This window comes from Echinops telfairi, unplaced genomic scaffold (assembly GCF_000313985.2).
Source record: "Echinops telfairi isolate 266 unplaced genomic scaffold, ASM31398v2 ScPeMD7_41;HRSCAF=154, whole genome shotgun sequence".
NCBI classification, from domain to species: Eukaryota; Metazoa; Chordata; class Mammalia; order Afrosoricida; family Tenrecidae; genus Echinops; species Echinops telfairi.
The window spans coordinates 2,065,794-2,092,163 of record NW_022103939.1 but is presented as its reverse complement, the minus strand read 5'-3'; the positions used below and the strand labels follow the sequence as shown (position 1 = coordinate 2,092,163).

Genomic DNA, 26,370 nt, shown 5'->3' with positions numbered 1-26,370 from the left:
GTAGAGAAAGATGGACAGTGGAGGTATGCCTGAATTCTGCCTTGTGGCAATAGGGAACACAGAAGAGGTTAGATATGCCCATCTCCATGTTGTTTACCACACTCTCCTTCATATACTAACTCCTATTTATTTATCCTACCCACCTAGTCTGTGCAAATTCTTTTCCACTTAATTCTAAACTGAAAATGTTGACCTTTCATTCACATAGCAAGGGTTGACCTGGTACATTTTCTCCATCTATGGCCATCTATGCCCCTTCTGAGCCAGCAACTTGCAATGTTTTATCTACCAGGGAATTTTGTAACTAATTCCTATACTTGGACATTCCTGATAGCATATACTCATTTTAAGTTCCTTATCCACATCTCATCACTTAAACTGTCAAGGCATTTAAGAAAATGTATGGCCAATTCTCAGTGTTTAGCCTTTAAAATAGATTATGCCCCACTCTGATGCCTAACCCTCCCCAAACTCAATCTAGTGTCAAGAAGGCTATGAAAAGCCAGGTACTCTTAGACAATGAATTGCATTAAATGACATTTAATTACAAGCCGTACCTGGACCTGGACCTCTTCCATGGCAGGTGTTTGTTGGTTTTTCCCCCAAGGAATCCCATCCTTGCTATTTTGCCTCAATCTTCCCTCTCCTGCTTTCCTGGATGTCTATTCCCACTCCTCTAAAATCTTCTGGTTTTAAGGAATCCTCATTCACAGACCCCTTCCTTTCCCACCCAAACTCTCCCAGAGTTGATGCTTTTCTTTGAAGAATTCCAAGGCTATGTTTCTTTATTGTCTTCGACTTTCATTTTCTTGTCTAAATCCCCACCTTTTGTAGTAATTAAATGGAGAGAAAGCATACATCCCAAATACAATGTCTCTGGGAGCTCATTTACTAAAAGCTATATGAAAAAGAAACAAGAGTCCTCTTAATCTCATTTATGAACACAATACTTTATTTATGAGGTTATCATTTGAAATATATGGCTTCTCCTTATTCTGAGGAGTTTAGTGATACTTGGAGACCAGGGCATTGGCCACACCAGTCATCATCTTCTGCCAGGCAGCCTGCACCTGGGGGGTGAGTTCTTTGCCGAAGAGTTGTGCCAAAACAATCAATAGCACATTCCCCAGGAGCTGTGGAGGTGGAAAGGGAAATAGATACAGTTAAATGAATCTGTCTGGTTACCAGAGAGCTCTAGCTTGGCCTACAAGTATCAGGCTTCCCAATTTCCAAGCAAAGTCAAAGTCTGTGCCAGCTTCCTCAAGACTATGGCCTTTCTCAGCTATTAAGCAGATCTAGTTCATTCTTTTTCCACACTGCTCCTGCCCAATAGTTCCCTGCTCCATCTTGCCCGCCTATCTACAATGAAGCCCAAATGTTCCCTCACTCAGACACTTTGTGCCGCACCTAGACTTTGAGGAAACCAGTGTGAAAGGAGGAACAAGAAGGGTTTTAACAAATGTTCAACTAACATAGGACTAAGCTTTATGATATATACAAGGCAACCTACGTTTCTTTGTTAGAGTTTACCGATATATGCCTGCTTGTATCTTTGCATATTCTTTTTAATGAGCAAAGTATGCATGGTGCGATAACAAATGAAGGAAGAAAGGAAGGCACTGTTCTCTCATCTACAGAATTCCAATTCCAAGAGGGATTTCCTCATCTCTGTGTAAGTCTCCTTTAAAACGTCAACAGGGTTTATTCTAGTCACGCTAGAGTTCTGAAAGTACTCCTAGGGGTTTTTTTTTGCCATACCTTTTTGCTTATATTTAGCCCATTGGGGTTCCTTTATTAGAAACCCATGATCTATAAACATCTCACTGTTGGTCAGACAACTACTCAGCTGCCTAAGTAGCATGAGGCTAAACATAAGGAAGAACAAACATATTCTGGACTCACCCTGAAGTTCTCAGGGTCCACATGCAGCTCGTCACAGTGCAGCTCACTCAGTTGGGCAAAGGTGCCCTTGAGGGTTTCCAGATTCTTAACAGCATCCCCCAGAGAGGTCAGCACCTTCTTACCATGGGCCTTGACTTTGGGGTTGCCCATGATGGCTGAAGGGGAGGACAGGTTGCCAAAGCTGTCAAAAAATCTCTGGGTCCATGGGTAGACAACCAGGAGCCTATAGGATAGAAACATAACAGGTGGAAAATCAGAGCTTGTCACAAAACCTGGTCACTGCCCTATAGTTGTACCAAGCTCAGCTTCTTTTATTCCTTCCCCTCTTCCTTGCCTTCGGAATCTACCTACCTGCCAAGAGCCTCGCCTCCAGCCTGTTCAACATCCACCTTAGACCACACGCCTGTGATTGCAGCCTTCTCTTCAGCCGTGAAATGCACCATGGTGTCTGGTCTTGGAGTTCGTGGTAGCCACAGATGTGTCGGAGGGACAGCTGTACTGCTGCTGGAACGTGTTGCCTTTTTATTCTTTTTTTTCCAGGCCACTGGTCCTTTGTTCCTCCTATTGCTAGGAGGCTATTGGTCAAGCCTGAGCTGCCCACCACAAGGGTGGAGTTAAAGCAAGGAAGGGTTACAATGCACACATTTGCATCTGTGATAGCTTTGGGGGGCCCAAAGGGACTCTGGGCTCATTTTTTCTTCTTCTCCTCCTCTTCTTTCTCCTTCTCCTTCTCCTTCCCCTTCCCCTTCTCCTCCTTCTCCCCCTCCTCTTCAGCATCATTCTTCTTCTGTTTTGAAATCAGTTATACAAACTAGTTTCTTATTAATTTTATCTTGTAGCTACTCTCCTTCTCCTGTCATACAAAACTCTTGGACTTTTCCATTTGTACTACGTTCTTTTCACCAGCCCCCGAGGTATTCGTAGTTTAAAGCTGAAACATGACAAAGAATCGGGAAAGTTCAGAGACCCGGAGCTGCTGAAATGCATAAGCACAGGCATTCTGATGCGATGAAGAATAAGTCTCATTCAGTTAAGGGTGAAATTCAAGGGAAGAATACTGTGGTAATCTTTGAAACCCAGGCAATCTGTAGCTCGGATAAAGCCGACGTTGTTTTTTTTGCTCACAAACCCCAGCTTTTCCTATAAAACAGGGATTTGAATGCAGGAATACAGTAGTGTTAAGGAATCTAATTTGAAACAGACACCTTAGATCTGTATCTATGTACCTGGATCTGTGTGAAACAAAGAAAGCCTATTAGACAAAGAGCGCCTGCACGAAAGTGTTTGCCTCCATGTCAGTGTCTGTCTGACTATGCTAGCGTATGCAGATTTCCTGCTGCCAAGTGTAGTGCTGACTGGTAGCCCCATGTTTGGCTGAGGAGAATTCTTCTGTTCTTGATGAAGCCAGAAGCAGAGTTTCTTGACAGGGACTTGGATGTAAATGGATTCTGCCATAGTGAATGCTGGTTCTGCTTGTCAGTCAGTCTTAGTCTAGGACATAACATGAGAGGTGTGTTATAGGGGGAATAGACTCAAAATTCAAACATATAGAAATCTTTTATTAAATCCTAAGGAGGACAATGACATAAATGGTTCATCCTGATGAACTCATCAGCTGAGCCCATAAACAAGTCCAAATGACTTGCAGCTGCTTGACTACTTCAATAGGAGGTGGAAGACAAAATGGTCACAAAATCAGAATTGATAGCAGATTAATTCATCACAGTGACAAATGGGAAGATAGAAGCAGGAAAGGGACCACGGTTGGGATCAGAACACTATTACAGACTTGAAAAGTTGTCAAGATTAGTTCAGGGACCTCTGACCACAGAGGCTCACTTATGACTCATGATCACATAACCCTTTCCCACCTTTAACCACTGAATCCATTATGACTCACAGTGACCCTATAGGACACTCACTTCCCTGTGAGTTTCCAAGATTGTAACTCTTTGCATCATGGTCTCAGCCAGATAAGTTCCAGAGGACAAGGACTGTTCCTTCAAGGGATAACCAGGAGAGCCATAGCAAACACATTTTGCCTGAAGGCAGAGTTTTTTTTTTATATTGCTGGTCTATGGTCAGAAAGAACTCAATGGAGCTGAATCTGTATGGGGACTCAAAATAGATTTAGGGCTTCCACTGTAAACAGTAGTCTTCTGAAAAACCTAGTGCTCATTTAAAAACTCTTAGATAGGTAGCATCTCCTTTGTGCCTGCTATGTTCTTGTTAAACCAACTCTGAGGAGACATGGGCTCTATTGGTTGACAAATAGTGTGCAGATTGTTATAGCTGAGACATGAATACTCTAGAAACTTTCGAATTCAGTGCAATTGTTTACAAACCAATATTCCTAATGTCTCAGGGAGAAGTAATACATGGATTCTTCTGTTATTTTATTTTGTTTTCTCTGAAAGTGATAGGTAAACCAGACCTTGATGTTTGAGATATCTAGGCTTGGGGAAAATGGATTTGGTATTTGCTCTTGTGATGAGATAAATTGATGATATTCAAATGTAGATTAAGAAGGTTCTGTGCAGTTGATTAGAAGGTATCTCTATCTTCATGCTTTGTATACTTTAGCCTATCAATTTGTCTAAAATTATATTAGTAGAATCCTTTTAGTCTTCATAACCTCATGTGAAGCCTATGTCTGTCATTGGTGAGGAAGGCTAAAAAAGAAGATATTGTCAAGATTTCAACAGTTATTTTCTTGTCATAACTATGATCATTTGTGGGCTTCCAACCAAATCTGAGTGGGAGAGTTTCTTAGTGGTATAAACCAAACATCAAACTCACTGTCGATAAGTCAATGCTGGCTCACACTGACCTGCTGTGGGTTTCTGAGACTGAGACTTAAACTTGACTGAAATAGAAAGTTCACTCTGTCTCTCTCAGGGATGCTGGGGGATTTGAACCGATGACAATGCAGATCACAGCCCAACTCATAACCACTACACCACCTGGGCTGCTTTTTATTGGTATAGGTATAGGTATAGGTATTGGTATACAGGGTTTTCAAAAGTAGATGTTTTACAATGGGTATTGATAGGTCTTTGTTCATATCAGATAGTTCTACTGGATTCAGTGAATGGAATATGGGTAGGAAGATAACTCAGAGGCTGGGATCAAAGCTTCTGAAGGCAAATGAGTGATAAGCTTAAAGTGCTTATCCTTAGACAAAGGATGTGGCCCTTGTGGCCCTTTTGTGTGTGAATTACCACCCTGCCTTTCCAGAAACCCCAACTATGATCTAATAACCACAAGTAACTATTGCTTTCTCTTATACTTTTAAGACAATCACTTTCCAAAGCTTGTTGATTTCACTTTGACCATAGGTGTTCCACCCTTCCATTTGTTACATGTAACTGTGACAACAAACTAGCAGTGAGTTGTAAAAAACTCAATGGAGTGAATATGGTGTTGGTTTGGTCTGACATTGTCGATCCAAGCCTATAAACTTGTTTTTTTCCCTCAAAAGGCATATATTGTATTATATGTTAATTCCACAAGATTTTATGAAGGTTAAATCATTGTGGGAGCAGAATGCCTCATATTTCTCCCACTCAGTATCTGGGGGGTTCTAATAGCTGATTCTCTGGTTAGCACCCCAAAGTGTAAACTTCCATTTCAACCTTAGGAAAGTCAGAATAACAAATGGGAAACAAAAAAAATGAAAAGAAACAGATACATTAAAAGCTATACATTAATGTCATCTGTTGACTGAATGGTTAAAGAGTTTGGGTGCCATGTGTGACCCTTATTTAGTAGACTTAGTAGACTTAATGAAAGGCTTAATACAAGGCTTAGAGGGACCAGCCTTGTTGATATCCTATAATGACCACTGGGTCTTCATTCCTATTGTGAGGACATACATACAGTGCAGAATTAGAAATCAATCCACATGATCACTTCTGATCAGAGTATGGCACAATGATATCCCTAATAGTTAAATTGGTCAATATGAGACATTTTAAATTGGAAAGTGTAAATGTCTCAAGCCCATAAAAGAGGGGTTAACAAGATGCCTTGAGCACCCCAAAATAACTCTTTCAAGAGTTATTCAGTTAATGCTACTCCCACAGAGGGGGCTGCTAGAATCCCCATGTCAGTGCATTGGCCCCTTCTATTACATTCACACAAGGTAGGGGCTCCAGTCATCTCCAAGTCTCCACTGTCAATTAAATTCTATGTCTTTCTCACTCTATCTTTACTCATCCTTCATCCCCCCCCACCCCCCCACCCCCCGCAGCTCTCATTACTCATGTCTTTGTCTGAACAATATTCCATGGCTAGTCTCACAACTTCAAATCTATTTTGTGTGCATTGAGTACTTTACCCCAAATCCTATTCCTTGAATCACTTCACATTTTAAGAATATTGGTTACAATTGCCAAGAGAGGAGCCATGGTGAAAATGTGGGTTAAGATTGTGATTAAGTGCAAGCATAATAGCTCACACCCACCAGCTGCTCTGTAGCACAAAAATGAGTGCATCTGCTTGCTTAAAGATTACAGTCTTGAGAACACACAGTGGTTTTCTTCTGCTTCGTAGGGAGTCTATGAATCAAATTTGACTTTATCTTTTTGATTACCAATAATACAATAATAGCTTCCATTTTTATATTCAACTTCCTGCATTATCTGCTCTTTCCTGATACTCTACCTTCCTTTAAAAAAAAAAAAAACTCTCTCCTCTACTTCTAGTCCTGGTGGCAACTTGGTTATATGCTTGGTTGCTAACAAAGAGGTTAACAGTTTGAACCTACTCAGTGAATCCACAGGAGAAAGGCCTGGTGATTTGTTCTCCTAAAAGATTATAGCCTAGCCCACATGGAAGAAGCACACCAGCCTATGCAACCACGAGATGTCGAAGGGCTCAGGTATAAGGCATCATCAGAACAAAAAATCTTACCATAGTGAATGATGGGGGTAGTGCAGAGTGGAGATCCAAAGCCCATTAGTAGGCCACTGCAGATCCCCTTGCAGAGGGGTCTCGGGGGGTAGATGAGCCAGTCAGGGGGCGATGTAACAACGATGAGAAATACAACTTTCCTCTAGTTCCTAAGTGTTTCCTCCCCACTCCCTCTACCTTGACTCGAATTCGACCTTGCAAGTCTGGCTAGACCAGAGGATGTACACTGGTACAGATAGGAACTGAAAATACAGGGAACCCAGGGCGGATGAGCCCTACAGGACCAGTGGTGTGAGTGGCGAAACAGGGATGGTAGAGGGAGAGTGGGTAGGCAAGAGGGAACCGATTACAAGGAACTATATGTGACCTCCTCCCTGGGGGACAGACAACGGAAAAGTGGGTGAAGGGAGATGTCAGACAGGGCAAGATATGACAAAATACCCATTTATAAACTATCAAGGGCTCATGAGGGAGCGGGGAGCGGGGAGGGAGGGGAAAAATGAGGACCTAATGTCGGGGGTTTAAGTGGAGAGAAAATGTTTTGAGCATGATGAGGGAAATGAATGTACAAATGTGCTTTACACAATTGATGTGTGTATGGATTGTGATAAAAGTTGTAGGAGTCCCCAATAAAATGATTAAAAAACAAAACAAAATAACAACAAAAAATCCCCATGTAAAGTCTCTGAAACCCAAGGGCCATTCTGCTCTGTTCTAAAGGGGCACTATGAGTTGGACTAGACTTGATGGCAGGGAGTTTAGTTTAGGGCTTGGATTCCTTCCAGAGAACTAGTGTCCTACTGATCACCAAGCAATAGCTTGCAGGTTTTAGCCTCTGAGCCTTTCTTAACACCATCATGAAATGTTCATACTTTTGTTTTGCCTCTGACTTTATTTTAGTACATGCTGTGTTCCATCAACTGAGAATGCACGATAATGCCATATCTTCGGTTCCCTAGAGGAAGAGTTAGAATCTCTCAGAGAAGAGTTTGCTGTTGTTGGTTCCTGGGGTTCTTTCTTAGAAAGCTCCCAGCCATTTGCACATTCTATCTTTTAAATCCAAGTCAATCTACATTCCAGCTACTTAAAAATATACACTGGCAGCTGCTCCAAATATGCTTTTTTTTTAAAAAACCTGAGGCAGTGCTTATGATCTTCCCAACACTACTTTGGAGTAAGTTGGGGCCACAATTCATCACAAGTTCTTGCCCTCCCTGATATGCCCATTGGTGCTTCAGAATCCTCTCATAATTTCAACCATCTATTGAGGAGGCCCCACATTCTATGCCACAGAATTCTTGCTTCTTCCTATGATTTTCTCACCCCTCAGTCAATAAAGTCTTCTACCTTTAATCCCAAAGTAAAACACAAGGAAAATCAAATACCACTCATGATTACTGAATAAAATGTGCTTTATTAACCAGAAGTTATGCGTTCAAGACTGAGCCCCAGCCCCCATGTGAAGAAGGAGGATGTAGTAGACACCGGGACTCTCGCACACTGGAGAGAAGGCTCAGTGGTACTTGTGAGACAGAGCAGTGGCAACACCCACCACCAGTTTCTGCCAAGCAGCCTGCGTTTCAGGAGTGAATTCCTTGCCAAAATGAGTAGCCAGAATAATGATCAGCACATTGCCCAGGAGCTGTCAGATAAAAGGTAGAGTAACACAAAGGTATGATCAGTAGACATTTCTTTAAAAAAAGACTGAATACCCAGACCCATGTTCCACATCCTTTATCAAATGTTAGTTAGGTTCAATTTTCCATGGTTGCTTTACTCAACATTATGCTTATATATATCTCTACCCTCCATCTCCATTTCACCATTTTATTTGTCTCACTCATTTACAAATTGTCTTACTCACACAGTCACAGGATATCAATGGCTCAAGTGTTTTCCGATGTAGTTTTATGAAAATCTCCAATCCATGCAGACACGACTCTCATGTGCATATAATTCTCACAGCAAGTTTAGTTTATTTTTAAGAATTTGTTGTACTTTTCTTTGAGAAAAATGTCTTTATATTGCAACCCTCCCTCCCAAACTTTTGCTATGCTTTAGTCCTCAAGACTCATACAAAGTAAGTTTCAGATCGTTCTCTGAAACAGGTCTTACTCCACCAAAAGCTCAACTTCACTTCTCCTTGCACAAGTTTGCTATTCCACAGTCTTCTTCAGGAAGACACATCTCATTTTGTCAGAAATATTTGTTGAAATATTTTTCAACAAATTGAGACTGTTAATAGCCCTTACTGACTTGATTCCTGAATCCAGCAGGTCATGCTTATGGCAATTAGAAGCTTGTCCCCTAAATACCAAACTCTACTCATGATTTCATAGTTTTCTGTTGACCTTTCTATTCAGAGACTTGGTTCTATTATTGTTCTAAATTAAAGAGCTAAAAAGAGCATATAATATAATCTGAACTCACCCGGAAATTCTCAGGATCCACATGCAGCTTGTCACAATGCAGCTCACTCAGCTTAGCAAAAGCAGGCTTGAGGTTGTCCATGTTCTTAACAGCATCTCCAAAGGAGGTCAGTACTTTCTTGCCATGAGCCTTGACCTTGGGGTTGCCCATGATGGCAGAGGCAGAAGACAGGTTGCCAAAGGTGTCAAAAAACCTCTGGGTCCAGGGATAGACAACCAGGAGCCTATGAAATAGGACCATAGCAAATGAAAGTCAAGAGCCTCTCAGAAATCTGAAGGCGATTTCTGGGCAACATTCCACATTTGTATTCACCCTTTTCTCCCCTTCACCAAGACTCGAAGCCTACCTTCCCAAGGCCTCGCCTCCGACCTCTTCCACATTTACTTTGGCCCACAGGCTTGTCACAGCAGCCTTCTCCTCAGCAGTAAAATGCACCATGGTGTAGGATTTCGGAGTTTGCTGGTAATCACAGATGAACCAGAAAACAGGTCTATACTGCGGCTTGAAGTTGGGCCTTTTATTCTTCACGCAGGATCTTTTGGTCCCCACCCCTCCAGAAAGTTTGAGGTCATTGGTCAAGGCTGTACTGTGTCTCTTAGTGGTGGAGCCAGATCAGCAGATGGTCAGCAGTGTAGGCTGACCACTGACTTTGTGATAATGCATTTTGACTTCTGACACACCCTTTCTTTGTTTATTCCTTCCCCATGGTCAACAAACGTTTTGGTTCATACCTCTTCTGTCCCAGTGCCACCTCCAGGATAATACCTTCTCTTCCATTCTGTTTCTCTAGGAGAGAAGCTAAGACCATGACAGAGAAAGGGTTCCATTTAAAGTAGGTTGGTGTTTGGATATAAAGGATAGTGACTATGGCAAGGCGATGTCATGGGGGAGAGGGGGAAACAAAAAGACAGCTGATGACAGACTCTCAGCCAGTTCCCTCTTCAGTGGGATGTAGCCAAGTCATCTGGGCTTCGTCTTCTACTTCTTACCTGTCAGACAACTTTTCAGTTGTTTTTTGTCATTGAAATTTTAAAAACCAGTGTTTGAAACCAGTAAGGATGCCAGTGGTGGAACTGAGGAGAAGACAGATGGATGTGATTCTCTATCGAGAAATTGGGCTGTGTGAAATCTTTGCTCTATGGAACAGTCCCATTGGGTTTCCATGGCCGCAATCTATTTTTAAAAATTATTTTATTGAGGCCTTGTACAATTCTCATCACAATCCATACATACTTCCATTGTGTCAAGCACATATGTACACTCGCTGCCCTCATCATTCTCAAAACATTTGCCCTTCACCTTAGTCCTTAATATCAGTTGCTCATTTTCACCCTCCCTCCCCACAACCCCTCCCACATGAACCCTTCATGCCACCGTCTTTATGGGAGCAAACGGCCCCGTCTTTCTAAAGCGCAGCGACTGGTGGAGTCCAGTCAGACTTTTGTAGTTATCACTCAAGTGCTTCACCATTCTGTCAACAGGATTGGCCTTGTTTGGGGCCCGATTTAAGAATGTCTTAAGGTCCCTGGTTGGCAAGGAAGAAAGACCTGGTGATCTACTTACATAATGATGATAGCAAACAACAACAACAACAAAGCCCTGTGCAACAGTACTCTTTTGTGGCACATGGAGTCCTCATGATCAGAACTAATGTGATGATCGTGGGAAAAAAAGATTCTGCATCTTATAACCCTTTCACCTGTAATCTATCGTTTTTAAACCCGAGTCTTATTTCTGTGGTGATAAAGAGCAGAGAAGGAAAACACTCATGAATAAATCTCTACCTTTCAGTATATACCTCTGAATCAGATAGAAAGACCAGGGATCCTAAAGTTCAGTTAATGCCTTTCTACCGAGATGGGATGAGGCTCTATTCAAACATTTTCTAGATAATGGACCTTTTAATGGAGGGTGTGCTGGACTTCTTTCAGAATTATTTCTTCTCATCTCCCCTATCCCACCTCTGAAGGAACCCTTCTTTTCCCTTCACTGTGAGATGTTGAGGGCAAATCTGAGAAGATTGCTCTTAAAAATTCGTGGAACAAGGTGAACATGGAAGAGACTATAGGGAAGGTATGCCCAAAACTGTAGGCCCTGGGAGAGTCTCACTCTCATATTAGCTCATACCTAGCCTTCCATGGTTTGTTAAATTTATGAATTGAGTGTGTGTTTTGGGTTAGCAAAAGGCTTGACTCCAGTTAAACAAATCTTAGTTCTATCCCTGTGGGTGCACCCATCTCTAGATCTGGTGTTGTCAGTTCACCCTATAGCCTCAATTCTCTGATGGCTCCCAGAAAATTTGTTGATCTCCAGTTGATTACATTTGGTTCTTGTTTTAAGGATGACAGTGACAAAGTGACAAGCTCTTTACATATCTGAAACCAAAAGTCAGAATTGACATGTATTCCATTATGTCCATTTGCATGAATATACCACATAATTTAATCTGTGTCTAGTAACAATTATCCACAGTTTCAGAAAAAGAAATAATCTCACTGAAGTCAAGTAAATTTGACTTTCCTTCTATTTTCCTCTCCATTGATCTTTTCCTCTATCTGACATGGAAGTTTCTCTTCCCACAATTGTATGCATTCTGATGCCCCAACTCCTTCCCATATTTTCCCATTTAATAGAACCTTTATCTCCCAAGTCTCATGCTACAAAGTGTATACAGATTTCAGGTTTATCCAGAAGTCTCTTCCTTTCAAATCTACTCTGGATATTTCTCATCTTTTCTTATGGAATGGCACACATTTTTGACATATGAAACTATTTCTCTTGCCTTTTATCCAATGGTTCTTTTTTTCTAGATTTTAACCATGTGCATATTTCTGTGCATTTGTTCTAACAATTGCCCAGCATATGGATTCTTAACTTACGTGTGTGAGTGTATGTGTGAGATAGACTCATTTGACAGACTTGCAACTTTTTGCTTTATTTTTGTTTGTTTTTTACTTTAATGTATAAAATACATTCAGGAGATTACCAATTTTACTTAAGTGCAGTTATAAAAATAATCAAATATAAAATTTAAAATATGCTTGCATATTCATTTTTTCTGAATGCATTAGATATATAGGCCTAGCAGTAGGTCTACCATGACAATAATTTCAAAATAGCGATGACAGTAAATACTATTTAAGATAATTTCAACAGCTATATGGAAATGTCTGTGATTTTTATCTGTGGTTAGACCAGAGAGGCTATTAATATTACCATAGTTTTCAGCTTACATTAAAAATTGAAGAAAAAATTACATTTAAACCAGAGGTAAATGAAAATAATGATGGTTTTTTCCTAGTGCAACTATATCAATTATATTAGTATTCTGTGGGACTCAGGTTAAGATTTCTAGACTAAATTATATGACTATTTGGAAGCAAAGAAGGAGGCCAGAGTGTTCCTTAGGAGCAAGGATGTCCATCTTACTTAAATTGGACATGTTGTCAGGAGACACTGTTCCTGGTCAAAGACATCATTCTGATAAAGTAGAGGGCTAGGGGGGAAAGTAAAGCCCTTAACAAGAGAGATGACCTCAGTGGCTGCCACAATGGGCTCAAGTAGAGGAACCATTGTGAGGACAGTGCAGGAACAGGTAGTGTCATGTTTTGTTGTGCATAGGGTCCATCTGAACCGACTAGATGGCACTTAAGAACTACAGCATAAAAGAAAAAAAAATCTAGACCAAGAGAGAGGATATTTGCTCATAGAGCTAGAAGAAAGCCAATGGTTTTCTAAAGTGTGACATATAGTTTTAAAACAAACATAAATTCAGTGTCGACATTTCTGCCCAGGATGATCCAAAGAAGATTCTTCTTAGGAAAGGCTCCGAATTCTTTATCATGAAATGACTGAAATCTTGTAATTCTGTGCTAAGGTTCTACCTTTGCTACTAAGATGGTAAGACCTTGACTTGCTGGTGAATATAATAAATACAGAAAGGTAATGACCTTCTCTTACATAGACATGCTATTTACAATACTTTGGGTTTCAGTATTAAAGATAAACATAGCAAGTTTCCAAAATAATAGTTTTACATTTTTCTGGGAATTGGGAATTGGTAACATTGAGTCTTAGGAGTTAAGTAGGCTTAAAATGAAAGCAGGAATGGTGACTAGCTAGATTCCATCATGGGGGAGGTGGGGCAGGCTTATTGCCCTCTCCCTTGCACATTGTAGCTCCAACACAGCTCCTTTTGATGACAAATCCCCTTACTCTAGCGTGTTGATAAGGATTCTTGGCATCGAAGTTTAAGTATTGCCCTGCTAACCACAAGGTCCGAACTACTACTCTGTGGTTTTTTCCCCAGTAGGGCTTTACAGCTTCAGAAATCTTAAAGAGCGTTGTTCTCTGCCCTAAAGGGTCACTATGTTTATGAATCAACTCAATGGCAGTGGGTTAACTTGTTGAGTGTGGGGTAACTGTCAGAGAAAGATGTAGCTATTTCTCAAGTCCACAGACCAACACAGACCAAAGAGCTAGAGCTCTTTAGTAAATTCTAGCCTCATTCAGGCCCTAATATCAGCAGCTTACTTCTATAATATCACTAGCCTAATTCTATTTGTTTTGTGGTATTTTGTGCCATTTCCTTTTGTGGTATTTTGTTTTGCTTTTCACCATTAGAGACTGGAAGATTCAGCATTTTTCTGCTTGGGGGACTTGCTCTGGTGATAGTAGGGTGGGGTTTGAAGCTGTTGGTCTAGATAAGGACTCAGGAGAGCTCAGAGTTGGGATATGAGTGAAGGGAGCTGTTAACACAGTCAAAGTAGAGTGTCGTGCCTCTTGTCCTACATTTACTGGCATTAAATGAATTCTAACTCATAACAACCCTATAAGATAAGGTATAACTATCCCTTCCACTTACCTAGACTTTGAACCTTTATGGGAGCAGACAGATTCATCTTTTGCCTGTTGAGCAGCTGGTAGTATTGAATCACTGACTTTGAAGCTAGTAGCTCATTGCATAAACTACTAAGCCACCAGGCCTCCTCCCTCTTGGCCTATTGCTTTCTAAATCCCCATTCCTTTTTCAAATACAAGTAGATAAGGGGAGGCGGCTATAGATTAGTGCTTGAGGGCTATGAGTGGTTAATTGCTCATAAATATTTGAAACATGTTATATATGTATTTTATAACACATATAAGCATGAGTATTATACAATGTGACACAAAGAGAGTATAACATAAAAGTTTTAGAAAGCTAATGGTAGAAATAGTTTTCTTCAAGTCAACTGAGATTGAGAAAGAAAAATAATGTCTCCTAAGAGAAGAAATGATACAGAATAATTCCCAGAGTTTTTATTACAATCTGATGAAATATCCCAGTGAAAATCCCTCATAAATAGAGAGGAAAATGTTTATTATTCGGAATGTGGTCAACTATCAGAGTACAGAAAGGGGAAGATCATGCTATTCCTGAATGTTTTGAACCTCACACAATCCTGATGTCCAAGCAAAGACTCTCCGTTCACATGGACAAATAAGCCGCATCTCACCCCTTCGATGAGACAATTGCTTTAACGGTATAATTGCATCAGGGTATCCACTTTGGCAGTTTGTTTCCTCTATATTTACCTAAGACATTGGATGTGGAGCTATGTAGGGTATGTGTGTTCATACATGCTAATTTCTGGATGTATGTGTCAATGTATTAGGTTGAGGATTTTCAAGGTGGACAATCAAAGTGAATATGTTGAATTTTCCAAGGCATTAATAGAATTTAGTTACTTTATTTGAGGGTGGGTGAGTGGTTAAACACCAAAATCAAAAACCATCTTTTGGAGCTTGCTCACATATTAAGCCTTTAGCTAAAGTAACAACAACCAGATTCTTAAGTACTGACCAGAGACAAAGGAGCCATTAAACTCTAGCCAGAGGAAGCATATATTCTCCTTAAGCCCAGACTGAGGGCTAAATCAGAGAACGAACAAAGAGAAAAGTCAGCACTATGAGAGCAGTGCTGTTGAGATGGTGGCATCTATACTAGGGAAAGTGGGCTAGGCAGCACTTTGATGTCTCCCCAAATCCCATTACATACCAGAATACCACGGGCCTTCTCTATGGCCTTCCCCACAGCCCTGATGAAATGACTCCTTCTGATGTAGAAAGGAATTCAATGTAATTGCATTCAACAAACCTTTGCATATTTTCTGTGCTCTAGGCATTGTACTGAGAACTGTATCGGGGAGCGAAATAAACAATATATCATTTTTTCCCTCAGAACCTGATCCATAATTTCTAAGTCAAGTACAAATTGAAAAAATATGACCCATTACTCAAAAAAGAAGAAGCCCTGGGGCATGGTGGGTTATGTGTCAAACCTCGAGTTACAAGGGGGGCAGCTGGAGCCCACCAGCCCCTCTGAAGGAGATGAGCTCTCTGTTCTCGTGAAGACTTAGAGCATTAGAAACCTGCAGGCTAGTTCAACTCTGCTGTTAGGGTAACTTTCAGTTGGAATAGACTCAATGTCGGTGTGTTTGGGGTTTTTTGTTGTTGTTATTGCTTGTTAAAAATTTAAGAATTTGAAGTCAGAACAGCAAGTATTAATCTAAGCACAGGCTTCTAAAACCAGGGTCCTGTTTGACCTCACAGGGTGTGAGCCACAATGAAGCTAGATGGAGAAGAGATGATCAAAGATAAAACATCCCAGTTTGACATAGAATAGAAATGACATCGGTAGTTGCCTAGATCTGGTATATTTGGGAGCAAAGGTGGGAGTGACTGCTTAAGAGTGTGTGTGTGTGTGTGTGTGTGTGTGTGTGTGTTTTAAAGGGCTGAGAAAAGTGTTCTAAAATTAATTGTGTTTATGATGATAAAGCATTAAGACTATAAAAAATCAGAATTTTACACCTTAAAGAGCTGGGTTGCTGTGGTTGTTAGTTGCCATTCCATCATTCTAACTCACAGCAACCCGACGTACAGCAGAATTAAACCAGGTCTGGTTCTTGGCCATCTTCATCCTTGCTTCTATGTTTGAGTCCATCGGGGCAGCCACCTTGTGTCAATCCATCTTGTCCAGGACCTTCCTCATTTTCTTTGGCCCTGTGCTTTACCAGGTATGATATACTTCTCCAGGGTCTGATCTCTCATGACAACATGTCTAAAGTATGTCAGAACAAGGCTTGCCATCCTTCCCTCCAGGAAGCATTCTGCCAGATTTCTTCCAAGACAGCTTTGTTTGTTCATTTGTCAGTACATGGTACTTTCAATATTCTTCTCCTGCACTACAATTCAAGTACTTTGATTCCTCTTTGCTCTTCTGTCTTCAATGTTCAACTTTCACATGGATATGAGGCAAGTGAAAATGCTCTTGGGCCAGTTCTAAAAATACCATCCTTGCTTTTCACCATCTTAAAAAGGTCTTGTACAGCAGATTTCCCTAATATAATGCATCATTCGATTTCTTGACTGCAACTTCCATGAGCATGGATTGTGACTCCAAGGAAGATGAAATCCTTCACAATTAATATTTTTTCTGTTTATCATGATGTTACCTACTGATCCAATGGTGAGGATTCTGGTTTCCTTTACATTGAACTGTAATCCATACTGAAAGCTGGGATACTTGACCTTTATCAGCAATTGCTTCAAGTCCTCTTCACTTTCAGCAAGCAAGGTTGTATCATTTGTGCATTGTAATTGTTAATAAGCCTTCCTCCAGTGCTGATGCTGCATTTTTCTTCAAAACTCCTGCTTCTGAAATGATTTACTAGGCATACAGATGAAAAAGTCTATGTATAGGATGTATGGTATATACTTATCTTTTTTAAAAGCTGTTATTTTTTTAAATGTTTCAAGTTGATAAATCTAGATTTATCTAACTTTTTCTCTGAAATCCTTATGACAGGTTCAGATTTTCATGTAAAGAAGATAATTCTGGTAGGCTTTTTTTAGCATTTCATCGAGGAAATGAGGATGCAAACTGGTGAGGAGAACTGCGGTTGAGAAGGCGGCCTGGAGAAGGAGGCCTAGATTCCAGAGGTCCTGAGGAAGTGCTCTATCAGGCCTGAAGAAGGCGTCTACGATAACAGTCCAGGCCCTGCCTGCCATGAAATACTCTGTTGGACAAGGAAAATCCAAAAACCACTTTTATTTCCTTTCTGAAATTTTCACTTTTCAGTTCTGTTAACTAATTTTCTAATGAATTTCTATATTTTTGTTTGTATTTTAAGCCAGTTATACTTCATAAGACACCGCATGAGCTACATTCCTCTGACAGTTCTGGAGATCTATCATCATAGTTGAGTCTTTATTACAGAGCCAGTGGACTTAAGGCTGCACCGAGAAAAAGAAGATGTTCAAGATTTTAAGAGAGGTAGTAGTGAACAGATCCATGACCAAGTAGTTCTGGTATAAGACTCTACCATTTATGCCACAATAGACATACAAATGAAAGATTGGGGGGAAAAGACTGAAGACTTAGAACTGGTTTTTCTAACTCTCTTTTGAGACCACAATTTGTCTGTAAGTTTATTGTACTTTGATGGCTTGTGTGTTGCTATGATGTTGTAAGCTTTGTTACTGGTATTTCAAATGCCAACAGGGTCACTCAAAGTAGTAGGTTTCAGTGGAGCTTCCAGAAGAATAACAGACAACTAAGTTCTTGTTTATTTATTTCTGCATATCTGGAGCCTAGAACGGGTCTTGGTTCTCAAACAACTAGGAATAAAAAGTCTACATGAGTTAGCAATACTTCTGCTGGGTATGTACCGTAAAGAGATAAGAGCCATAGCACAAGCAGATGTATTCACTCATTGTAGCACTGGTCACTATAGATAGAAGTTAGAGACAAGTTAAATGTACATCAGTAGAAGGATAAGTAAAGAAATTCTGTACATATACAAAATAGAATAGTATGCACTGCTAAAAACACTGATGAATCCAGGAGAGACCTCATAACCTGAATGGACATCGAGAAAAGTATGTTTAGTACAGTTAGTCAATCACAAGAGGATAAATAGTAAATGAGACTATAAGGTGAAAAATCATGATAAACACTAAAGGGAGCAGACTTTGGAATTTCCCAAGGGAGAGAGAACAAGAGTGGGAAAATGAAGCAACAGACTAGAAGGTCGACAACTCGTGACTTGGGTGAAAGGGAGGGGATGGAGGCCCTAAGAGGGAGAAAAGAATTCAAGGAAGGAGGGGCAGGATAGAACATGGGAACATGAGTGGTTTGAAATGTTGAATGCAAAGTTGATGGTCTAAAATTTAAGCCATCTCATCTCATTCACCATTAAAAATTAATTTTTAAAAATATCACCAGGGCAATCATAGTGGGCAGAATGCAGTGGCATTTCTAAAGTAAAGCAGATTAGGAAGAAAGCTTTAAGAATCTACTTCTGAAAATTAACCAAATAATTTAGGCTCTGAAAACCACATGGATTACAATACTGTACTTTATTGCCAGTAATATTGTTAGGAGATGAGACCCCTAATTTGGAGATAATCAAAATGTATAGTGACTATAAAAATGTGAGCACATTAATGATTGTCAAGATAGTCCAACACTGAGCAACTTTTCATATTATACATGGGCCACCATGAGTCAACTTGACAGCAACTAAAAGCAACATGGCCAAGTACACACCCAGACCTGCCATCAGCCCTAGGGAGCACTGGGAGAACAGTGAGTTTGCATGGGCTGCTAACCACAGGGCCAGCAATTCAAAACCACCAACTGCTCTGCCTGGAAAAGAGGAAGCTTTCTACTCCCCCAATGCTTAAGAGTCTCAGAAAGCTACATGCGCAGTTCTACCCTGTCTGAAGGGACTTCATGGCAGTGAGCCCATTTGGTTATATTCAGCTCTGAGCATCTACAACCAACAGAGTTCCCGGCTGCCAGGAACTCAATGTAATAAAAGAATCATAATAGTGACCTAAAATTCCTGTGTATCAGGTGTACTAATCTATAGGATCTCTTTTTTTCACCCCTTTTATATAATTCTTTACGTCATATCACAATTCTGAAGTGTCGTTTTTCCACGATTAACTCCAATGAAAGCCAACTCCAAAGGCATGTCATCTTGGAACCTTTCCCTGATTCTTCAGACTTGTGTTTTTTCTCTCCTCCCATACTCTCTCAGCCCATCTTGGATTTTTCATTTCTTTTTCTTCCTTGACATGGGCATGAGTCCTGTTTACCTTTTTCAACAGGTGTTTCTTGCCCAACAAGATAGCAGTTGCCTACAGTTTCCCAATAATAACCAAGGTGTCCTTTTACATTGAGGACCTCCTCAGTGGTCTCCTCCAATCACATCAGATCCAATGAGAACATCAAAGCACACCAAAGCACAGACTCTTTGTTACCCAATTCTTTGGAGGTACTCAAAAATTATGAATAATATGCTATCTCTTCTTTCTTTCATGTTTTCCATACCCTTGCTTCAATCTGTGTCTTCAAACCTCTGTATAAGTACAGTGTGCATTTTAATGATTCTAAATGATTAATCCTTGAGCTAACACTTTATATAGATTAAGAAATTTCAATTATGCTTTTAGTTGTACGTTATATAGAAAGACTTAAGTAACATAGGTCCCAGGCTTCAACAACTTATTCTGATACTAATTGATTTTGACCATATTATATTAACTGAATCTTCATACACATGGATAAACCAAAGATGATTTTGCTACTTCTACATTATAAGAGATACTCTGCAAAATGAATATTTGATATTCAGGACTGATCATCCTATGGCCTTATTGATAGGGCTAAACATGAATATTTTAGTTTAATCCCAAGAGAATGCATTCTGGGATGGGTCATATTGCTCTCTCAGGGGCCTCTTTTTCCTTGTGATTCTGGTTTGGGGAAAGTTAAGAGTCAGGTTGTAAACTTGCCCTTTCTTATCATCTGTCCTATAAGCCTCCTTCTGGGCATTCAGATAGCAGTCATCACTCAGGGTTGAAAACATCTGGAAACACACCCAGAGCTTTCGCATGACTGTGCATGAGTCAGCATTGCTCTGCTGGGGGCAGATCCTGGCCTAGAAGACGACACCTGCAAGGAAAGGGGGTAGGGCATTGACTCAGTTATGACTGAGTCTCATTTAGAATTGACATCCTGAGAAATGGAAACACACCAATGTAACCCTAGGTATAAATAGGATACAGATTAAGAGAAAACTCTATCTCATTTAATTAAATATAATAGTGGTTTTCAATGAATGATCCTTGCACAGGGGATGCCCAATTCATAACAGTAGCAAAATTACAGTTATGAAGTAGCAACAAAAATAATTTTATGGTTGGAGGTCACCACAACATTAGGAACTGTACTAAAGGGTCAAGACATTAGGAAGGTTGAGAACCACTGAGACAGGAGGAGGCGAGTAGACAGAGGAGCCATGCTTGAGAAACCACAGTGATTCAGTAATTGTTTTTAGAGAGCTTGCTGTGTGCTCACCATTAATTTTAATGCTTGACTCATAAATAAGAATAACATATGTGTTCTACCTTGCAGGAGTCCTGTCAAATAAAAATGTAATTAGAATATAATATGTCTGGCTTTATATGTATGGAGTAAAATGGAAAGGAAAGAATGAATGACTTGGTATGGTTTAGTTGTAGGGAGGGAAGTGTGATTCCAAAGCTTTAACAAAGCGAAGTCCATATACATAGTGCCTTGGAAGAACTGATAGTTTGGAGGCAAAATTCATGCCTTCTGTATGGGAGACCTGGGTTTAATTTGTTGTCCATGTGCCTCATGCACAGCCAACACCCACCTGTCAGTGGAGGCTTGCTTGTTGCTATGATGCTGACCAGGATTCCACAGAGCTCCTAGACTAAGACTAGGAAGAAAAGTCTGGTCATCTAAATATGAAAATCAGCAGTTCCTAACCTACCATCGGGTTGGTGCCGGACCAAGCAATCTTTTATTGAGAAGTGAATGGTGCCACAATGGGTCTAAATCCATGGCAGCTAACAACAATGGTGCCTTGGGAGCTGAAAATGAAATTCCTTCTTAGAGAATAGGCATCTTTAGCTCTCTTTGGTGCAAGTTAGAACAAGTTAGAACTGGCTGAGAGAGTGAGACAGATGGTTCCAGTCTTGGTGTGTGGATAGAGGAGGAGGTCTTCATAACTCCTTACAAGAAGCCCTTCTGTACCTCTCTTTTTTACGTCAGAGGTTTCATAAACCCACCGAGATTAGGGAGATCACATAAAGGGCAAAAGTGCTAAGTGCTAAAGCAGTGAATACAAGGCCATTCCTGATAAAACAGAGCCCTCGACAGTTAAATGTTGCCATAAGGTTCCAAGAGAAATTCAATGACCATAGCAATGCCAGTTACTCCCTATTGGATCTTGGGAATATTACCTGACTTCTCCATATTATCGATATGTTAGATGGAAATACATCTATGCCCACAAGGTTGTATGAAGATTAAGTTAGTTTATTGTTTAAAGGAAACAAAACTATATTATCTGCTATACTATTATAATAAATTTTTAAATATAAATATTAGGTTCACATGTAATTTATAAATATGGATATTTTTATACAATTCTTGATTTTAAGCATTGCCAGTAGATTCATTTTATTTTTCTTATTCGTCTTATTGAGGTTTTATAAACAAGTCCACAGGATACAACTTCTAATATACCTTCTCTCTCTCTGAGCCTTTTTTTTAAATCATTTTATTGGGGCCTCATACAAATCTTATCACATCCATCCATACATACATTATGTTAGGCACTTTTGTACATTTGTTGCCATCATCATTGTTTAAACATTTTCTTTCTACATAATCCTTTGGTGTCAGCTCATCATTTTCTCCTCCCTCTCCTCCCCGACCCACGACCCTTAATAATTTATAAATTATTATTATTTTGTCTTATCTTACACTGTCCCATGTCTCCTTTCACCCACTTTTCTGTAGATCTTTGTGATCAGTTTCCCCTTTCTACCTTTATTAAAAATTTTTTATGTTATTCTCTTATCTCACCAACTCTGTGTGAGTTGCTAGATCTTACTTTACATCATTTCCTATTTTGTTTTTTTAATAGTTAAATCATTTTATTGGGGGCTTGTACAGCTCTTATCACAATCCACACACACATCCACTGTGTCAAGCACTTTTGTACATTTGGTTCTCCACCCCCACATCCTTTATTGGTCCTTGTCCTTGTCCACTGTACTTCTTCCTAATTTGCCTTCAGCCAGTAAGTGTCTCTCCAGATAATGTAAAACCTCTAAGCTGGCAGAACTCTGTTCAACAGAGGAAGCAAGAACTTCTAAATGACTGTTCTGCTTACACAGGACAAAGGGTGTGAAGTTCAAAATGCTTTGGGAAGAGAGAACAAATAGAGCCAGTGCTTGCATCAGCACTGTGAACTACTCGGTGCTCGGGCTCGGCAAAGATGAAAATTATTTTTGTCTTCTTTTTCCTGTGTGTTATACAAATTCTAATTCATTGTTTGAAGTGCTTATCACTACTTAGATTGGCACATGGATCTAAACAGACAGTCTTGTGTTTGCGTGGGAAGGATGGTGTTCTAAGTTATAGCAGGCTGAAGAGGGAGGCAGTAATTTCCAATAGGTTAAGCCAAAGAGTAGTTCAAAACACCCTATGCAACTGCTCTCATGCTTAAATAAATGTTCAGCTCAATCAAGGGTTGGGCAGTTAATAAATACTGGTGGAACTGTGGTTTGTGCTCTGGAATGCTGATTTCAAGGCCAGTGGTTCAAAGGTACCTGCAACTCTACAGGAGAAAGCTGCATCTAACTGGCCCTGTAAAGATTTGCAGTATTAAGGAACTCTGTACAGAGTCACTGGGAGTCATAACTGACCTGCTAGCGATGGGTTTGGTTTGGGGCTTTAGATCTCTAGTTCTCTTAAGAAACTTGCCTTATACTGTAACCAATAATCCACTGGCCATTCCATGGGAAAAAAACAAAACAAAACATGGAAGTCTGCTACCATAGTGACTACAGGCATGGAAACCCTAGAGGGCAGTTCTACTCAGTCCTGTAGAATTAAGTAGAATTGACTTGGTAACCATGGGTTTTTAGTTTATCTGTGCCTTACTTTCTTACCAGGAAGAAATAGATATTAATACACTTCACAGTATGGGGATCATGTAACCAACCAAAATAATTTTTAGCTTATACTAACTACTTATATTAACTACTCAAGAAATATTAGTTTTTGTTAACCAAGTTCATGTATAAGTGGATTTTGACTCACAGTGACCTCACAGGTAGAACTGTGCTTCATGGGGCTTTAAATAGCTGGTTTTTGCACAACACACACACAAGAAGATCACCGGGTTTTTCTTCTGTGGCACCTCTGGATGAACTAAAACATCCAACCTTTTTTTTTTTCCTGGACAACTATTTATTCAATATATTTCATTTTTCTCTAACTTAGAATTTTTCCATCTGACATGATTTTTTCCTGGAGCTAAATTAGGAACTTGTAGTTTTCTCATAATAAATACTACGATGTTCTCATAAACTGCATTCTCTGATTTTCTTGTCAGTCTGCTTCAGGGAAATCCACGTATTTAAGATGCTTCCTCGCAGTTTGGCCCATCCCAAATGATTGTTCAAGCCAAAGATCTGAGCAGCAAACTGAGCTGATGCTTCTGGAGAAAGTATAGTCGAACAGCCGAGACCACTGGGTAGCTGAAGAGAAGACCACACCTCCTGAGCCCCCCAGTCTGGTGTGAGGGGAGGACAGCTGATCACTGGATATGCAGTGTTCCCAGCAGCACTGGTCCCAAACCATTGCTCCTGCCCGCTACCGCCACAAAGACAGTAGGAATGCCATCCCCTTCATACTCAGCTTTAATCCTCAGAGTTTCATCGGGGCCCTTATGGGCAGATGTTACTCGAAGTTCACATGGGATGCCAAAATTTCCACAAGCCGCCTTGATTTTCTCGCAGTGACGGAGATCAGAGGTCGAGCCCATCAATACCACAACCCTGCACTGACTTTGTGCTTTCAGAAGCAGCTCTACTCTTTCTGCAACCTACTCAAAATTTTTCTTTACCATCTTCAGCCCTTCAGGAGTTATTTCTCTGAGGTCATGATAGGACTGTTTGTCCTTCTGTTGGCTTCGATCTCCTGATGGCCAGAGTCTCCAGGAATGGTTATCAATAACATCAGCAAGAATAACTTCTTTGGTGGTTACATCAACACCAAATTCAATCTTCATGCCAACCAGTGTACAGGCCTGGGGCAACCAAGACTTTTCCAGGATTTCAAAAATGGCCTGGGTGGCATGACTCATGATATCCACTTCAGTTTGAGCTATCTCAAGTCCAGCAAAGCAAAATTTGGCAGCAATTAGCTGCTCCTCAGACGACTGTGGGTCATTATTGGCATCATCCTTGAAATACATCTCCATTTTGGGTGGGTGAAACTTATAACCTTCCTTGACGCCAGGGTTTCTTTTGAGAAAAGAACCAGTTGCTATTCTTCTACATACCCACTCAATGGGAATCATTTCACACTGGGGGGCAATGAAAGCCATTTCCCCCCCATGTCTTGGTGAAAGCAGTTTTGATACCTGCATCCTGTAACAACTGAAAAATAAAACTGGTGATTTTATTGGAAATCGCAGATTTGCCTTCCAGGTGGTTCTTTCTAGCTGTGTTCCCTGCTGTACTCTGGTCTTTGGATTGCAGGAGCACTTTTCCTGGGTGATGGACCAGCTCATAGACTTCTTTTGTTTTCCCCTCGTAGAGCTTTGGACCAAGGACCACCACCTCGGAGGCCGCCATTATCTTGAGTAAGCTGGGGGCTGCAACCGCATGAAGTGGAGAAGCTGGAATCTGTGCACATCAACCTTTTAATTAGCAGCTGAGTAGGACCTGAGGAAGGGAGCCTGAGCTATTGGATCCCAGGTCTCCTGGAAGCTGGCAGCATGATTCTGAGGGCTTGGCAGGCTTGCTCCCAGGGAACTCAAATATTTGCACCTTTTAATGTCTCTGCATCCCCCAGGAACTCCCAGTCATCACTGACATTAATTAAAATGTATTCAATATACACACCTTATAAAACTATTGTGTTACACAGGAATATTTAAATATTCTGGAGTGGTAACTGCCGTACAGAGCAAAATTCAGTGATTCCTACTTCCCTTTCATTTAGCCTCTGTTTCTTCAAATGCCCCTCATATGGTCACTCGTCCTCTAATCATCCTGTTTCTTGCTAACTTAGTAAACTTCTCCTATTTTAGGTTCCAGGACGATACACATTCTAGGGAAAGTAATTTTCTTAGACAGCTAAGAAACTTTTGTCTCCCTTCACTAGTGTGCTGTTTCCCCAGAGCAGCTGCTTCAGTCATTAAAGTTAAGTTCTGGATTTTGACTGAGGTTGCTGGCAGAAGGTTCTGTTAGAAGACAAAGAGACTTCTTGGATACTACACCCCAGCCTCTTGCTAAGTTAAATACCAAGTTCTGAGGTTGTCACTGTGTCTCTAAGAGTGATTGGTACTTCTAAGAGATGGCCTTCTACTTTGAAACCCCTGGCTCTTAAGGAGCCCATACTTCTTGCCTGAATGGCTAGACTCATGGTCCAGACATTGCATTATATCTCTTTAACCCTCATAATAACCCCAGGATAGAGATATAATTTTTACTTTTCTATCGAAAACAAGACTGAGCTCAGAGGAGTCAAGGCACTTACTCCAGCTGATGGGGTGGGGAGTTCACATGGCAGGAGAATGTAAAATGCTGTTATGCTGGGCCTCCTAAATTTTTCCTATCCCCTCCCCCTACTCACTGTGTACACAGTCTATCTCCCCCTGAGAGTAATGGGTTCCACCCAGTGGCCCTGAACTGATCTGGTCACCTATCTGAGTCACAAGTCTATATCCTTCTGGGCCCTGATAGCTTACAGCTCGCACTGACTCAGCCCTTTCTGTTACCTCTGATAGCCACATCTTTTACACCAACTCCTTACCTTTCTACCAGGGCCTTGAGCCTGCTGCGTCAATGTTTCCTGACGTTTCAGAGCCCTTAGAGATTCCTTATTCCAAACCCAAAGTTGCATACTTCTCCATGTGGCAGCCCAGTGCTCCATTCTGCTTCCCAGGATCATCATCGCATTTCCTGAAAGCATGGAGCAAAAGGGCTGCAAAACCCGACCCTGGTCCAAAGTCGAGCACTGTCTCT

General features: G+C 40.6%; 3 protein-coding genes across 3 annotated transcripts; all 3 read right to left on the bottom strand.

Annotated features, from left to right (window-relative positions):
- Nucleotides 1-1,004: 1,004 nt before the first annotated feature.
- On the bottom strand, nucleotides 1,005-2,354 carry LOC101641082 (hemoglobin subunit gamma-like). Its single transcript, XM_004717032.2, has 3 exons — nucleotides 2,254-2,354; nucleotides 1,903-2,125; nucleotides 1,005-1,133 (listed from the first exon to the last, which is right to left on the bottom strand). Exons 1-3 carry the CDS (start codon nucleotides 2,343-2,345, stop codon nucleotides 1,005-1,007), a joined length of 444 nt encoding a protein of 147 aa, XP_004717089.1. The 5' UTR covers nucleotides 2,346-2,354.
- Nucleotides 2,355-8,251: 5,897 nt separating this feature from the next.
- On the bottom strand, nucleotides 8,252-9,684 carry LOC101641390 (hemoglobin subunit epsilon). The gene is made up of 3 exons (XM_004717033.2): nucleotides 9,593-9,684; nucleotides 9,247-9,469; nucleotides 8,252-8,458 (listed from the first exon to the last, which is right to left on the bottom strand). The coding sequence occupies exons 1-3, from the start codon at nucleotides 9,682-9,684 to the stop codon at nucleotides 8,330-8,332; spliced, it is 444 nt and encodes a 147-aa protein (XP_004717090.1). The 3' UTR covers nucleotides 8,252-8,329.
- A 14,013-nt stretch (nucleotides 9,685-23,697) lies between these two features.
- Nucleotides 23,698-25,016, bottom strand: LOC101641703 (multifunctional protein ADE2-like). Its single transcript, XM_045290554.1, is given in 3 exon segments — nucleotides 23,698-23,957; nucleotides 23,960-24,740; nucleotides 24,742-25,016. Coding segments are annotated over 3 exon segments (1,275 nt in total). The 5' UTR covers nucleotides 24,976-25,016.
- Between the last annotated feature and the right edge of the window lie 1,354 nt (nucleotides 25,017-26,370).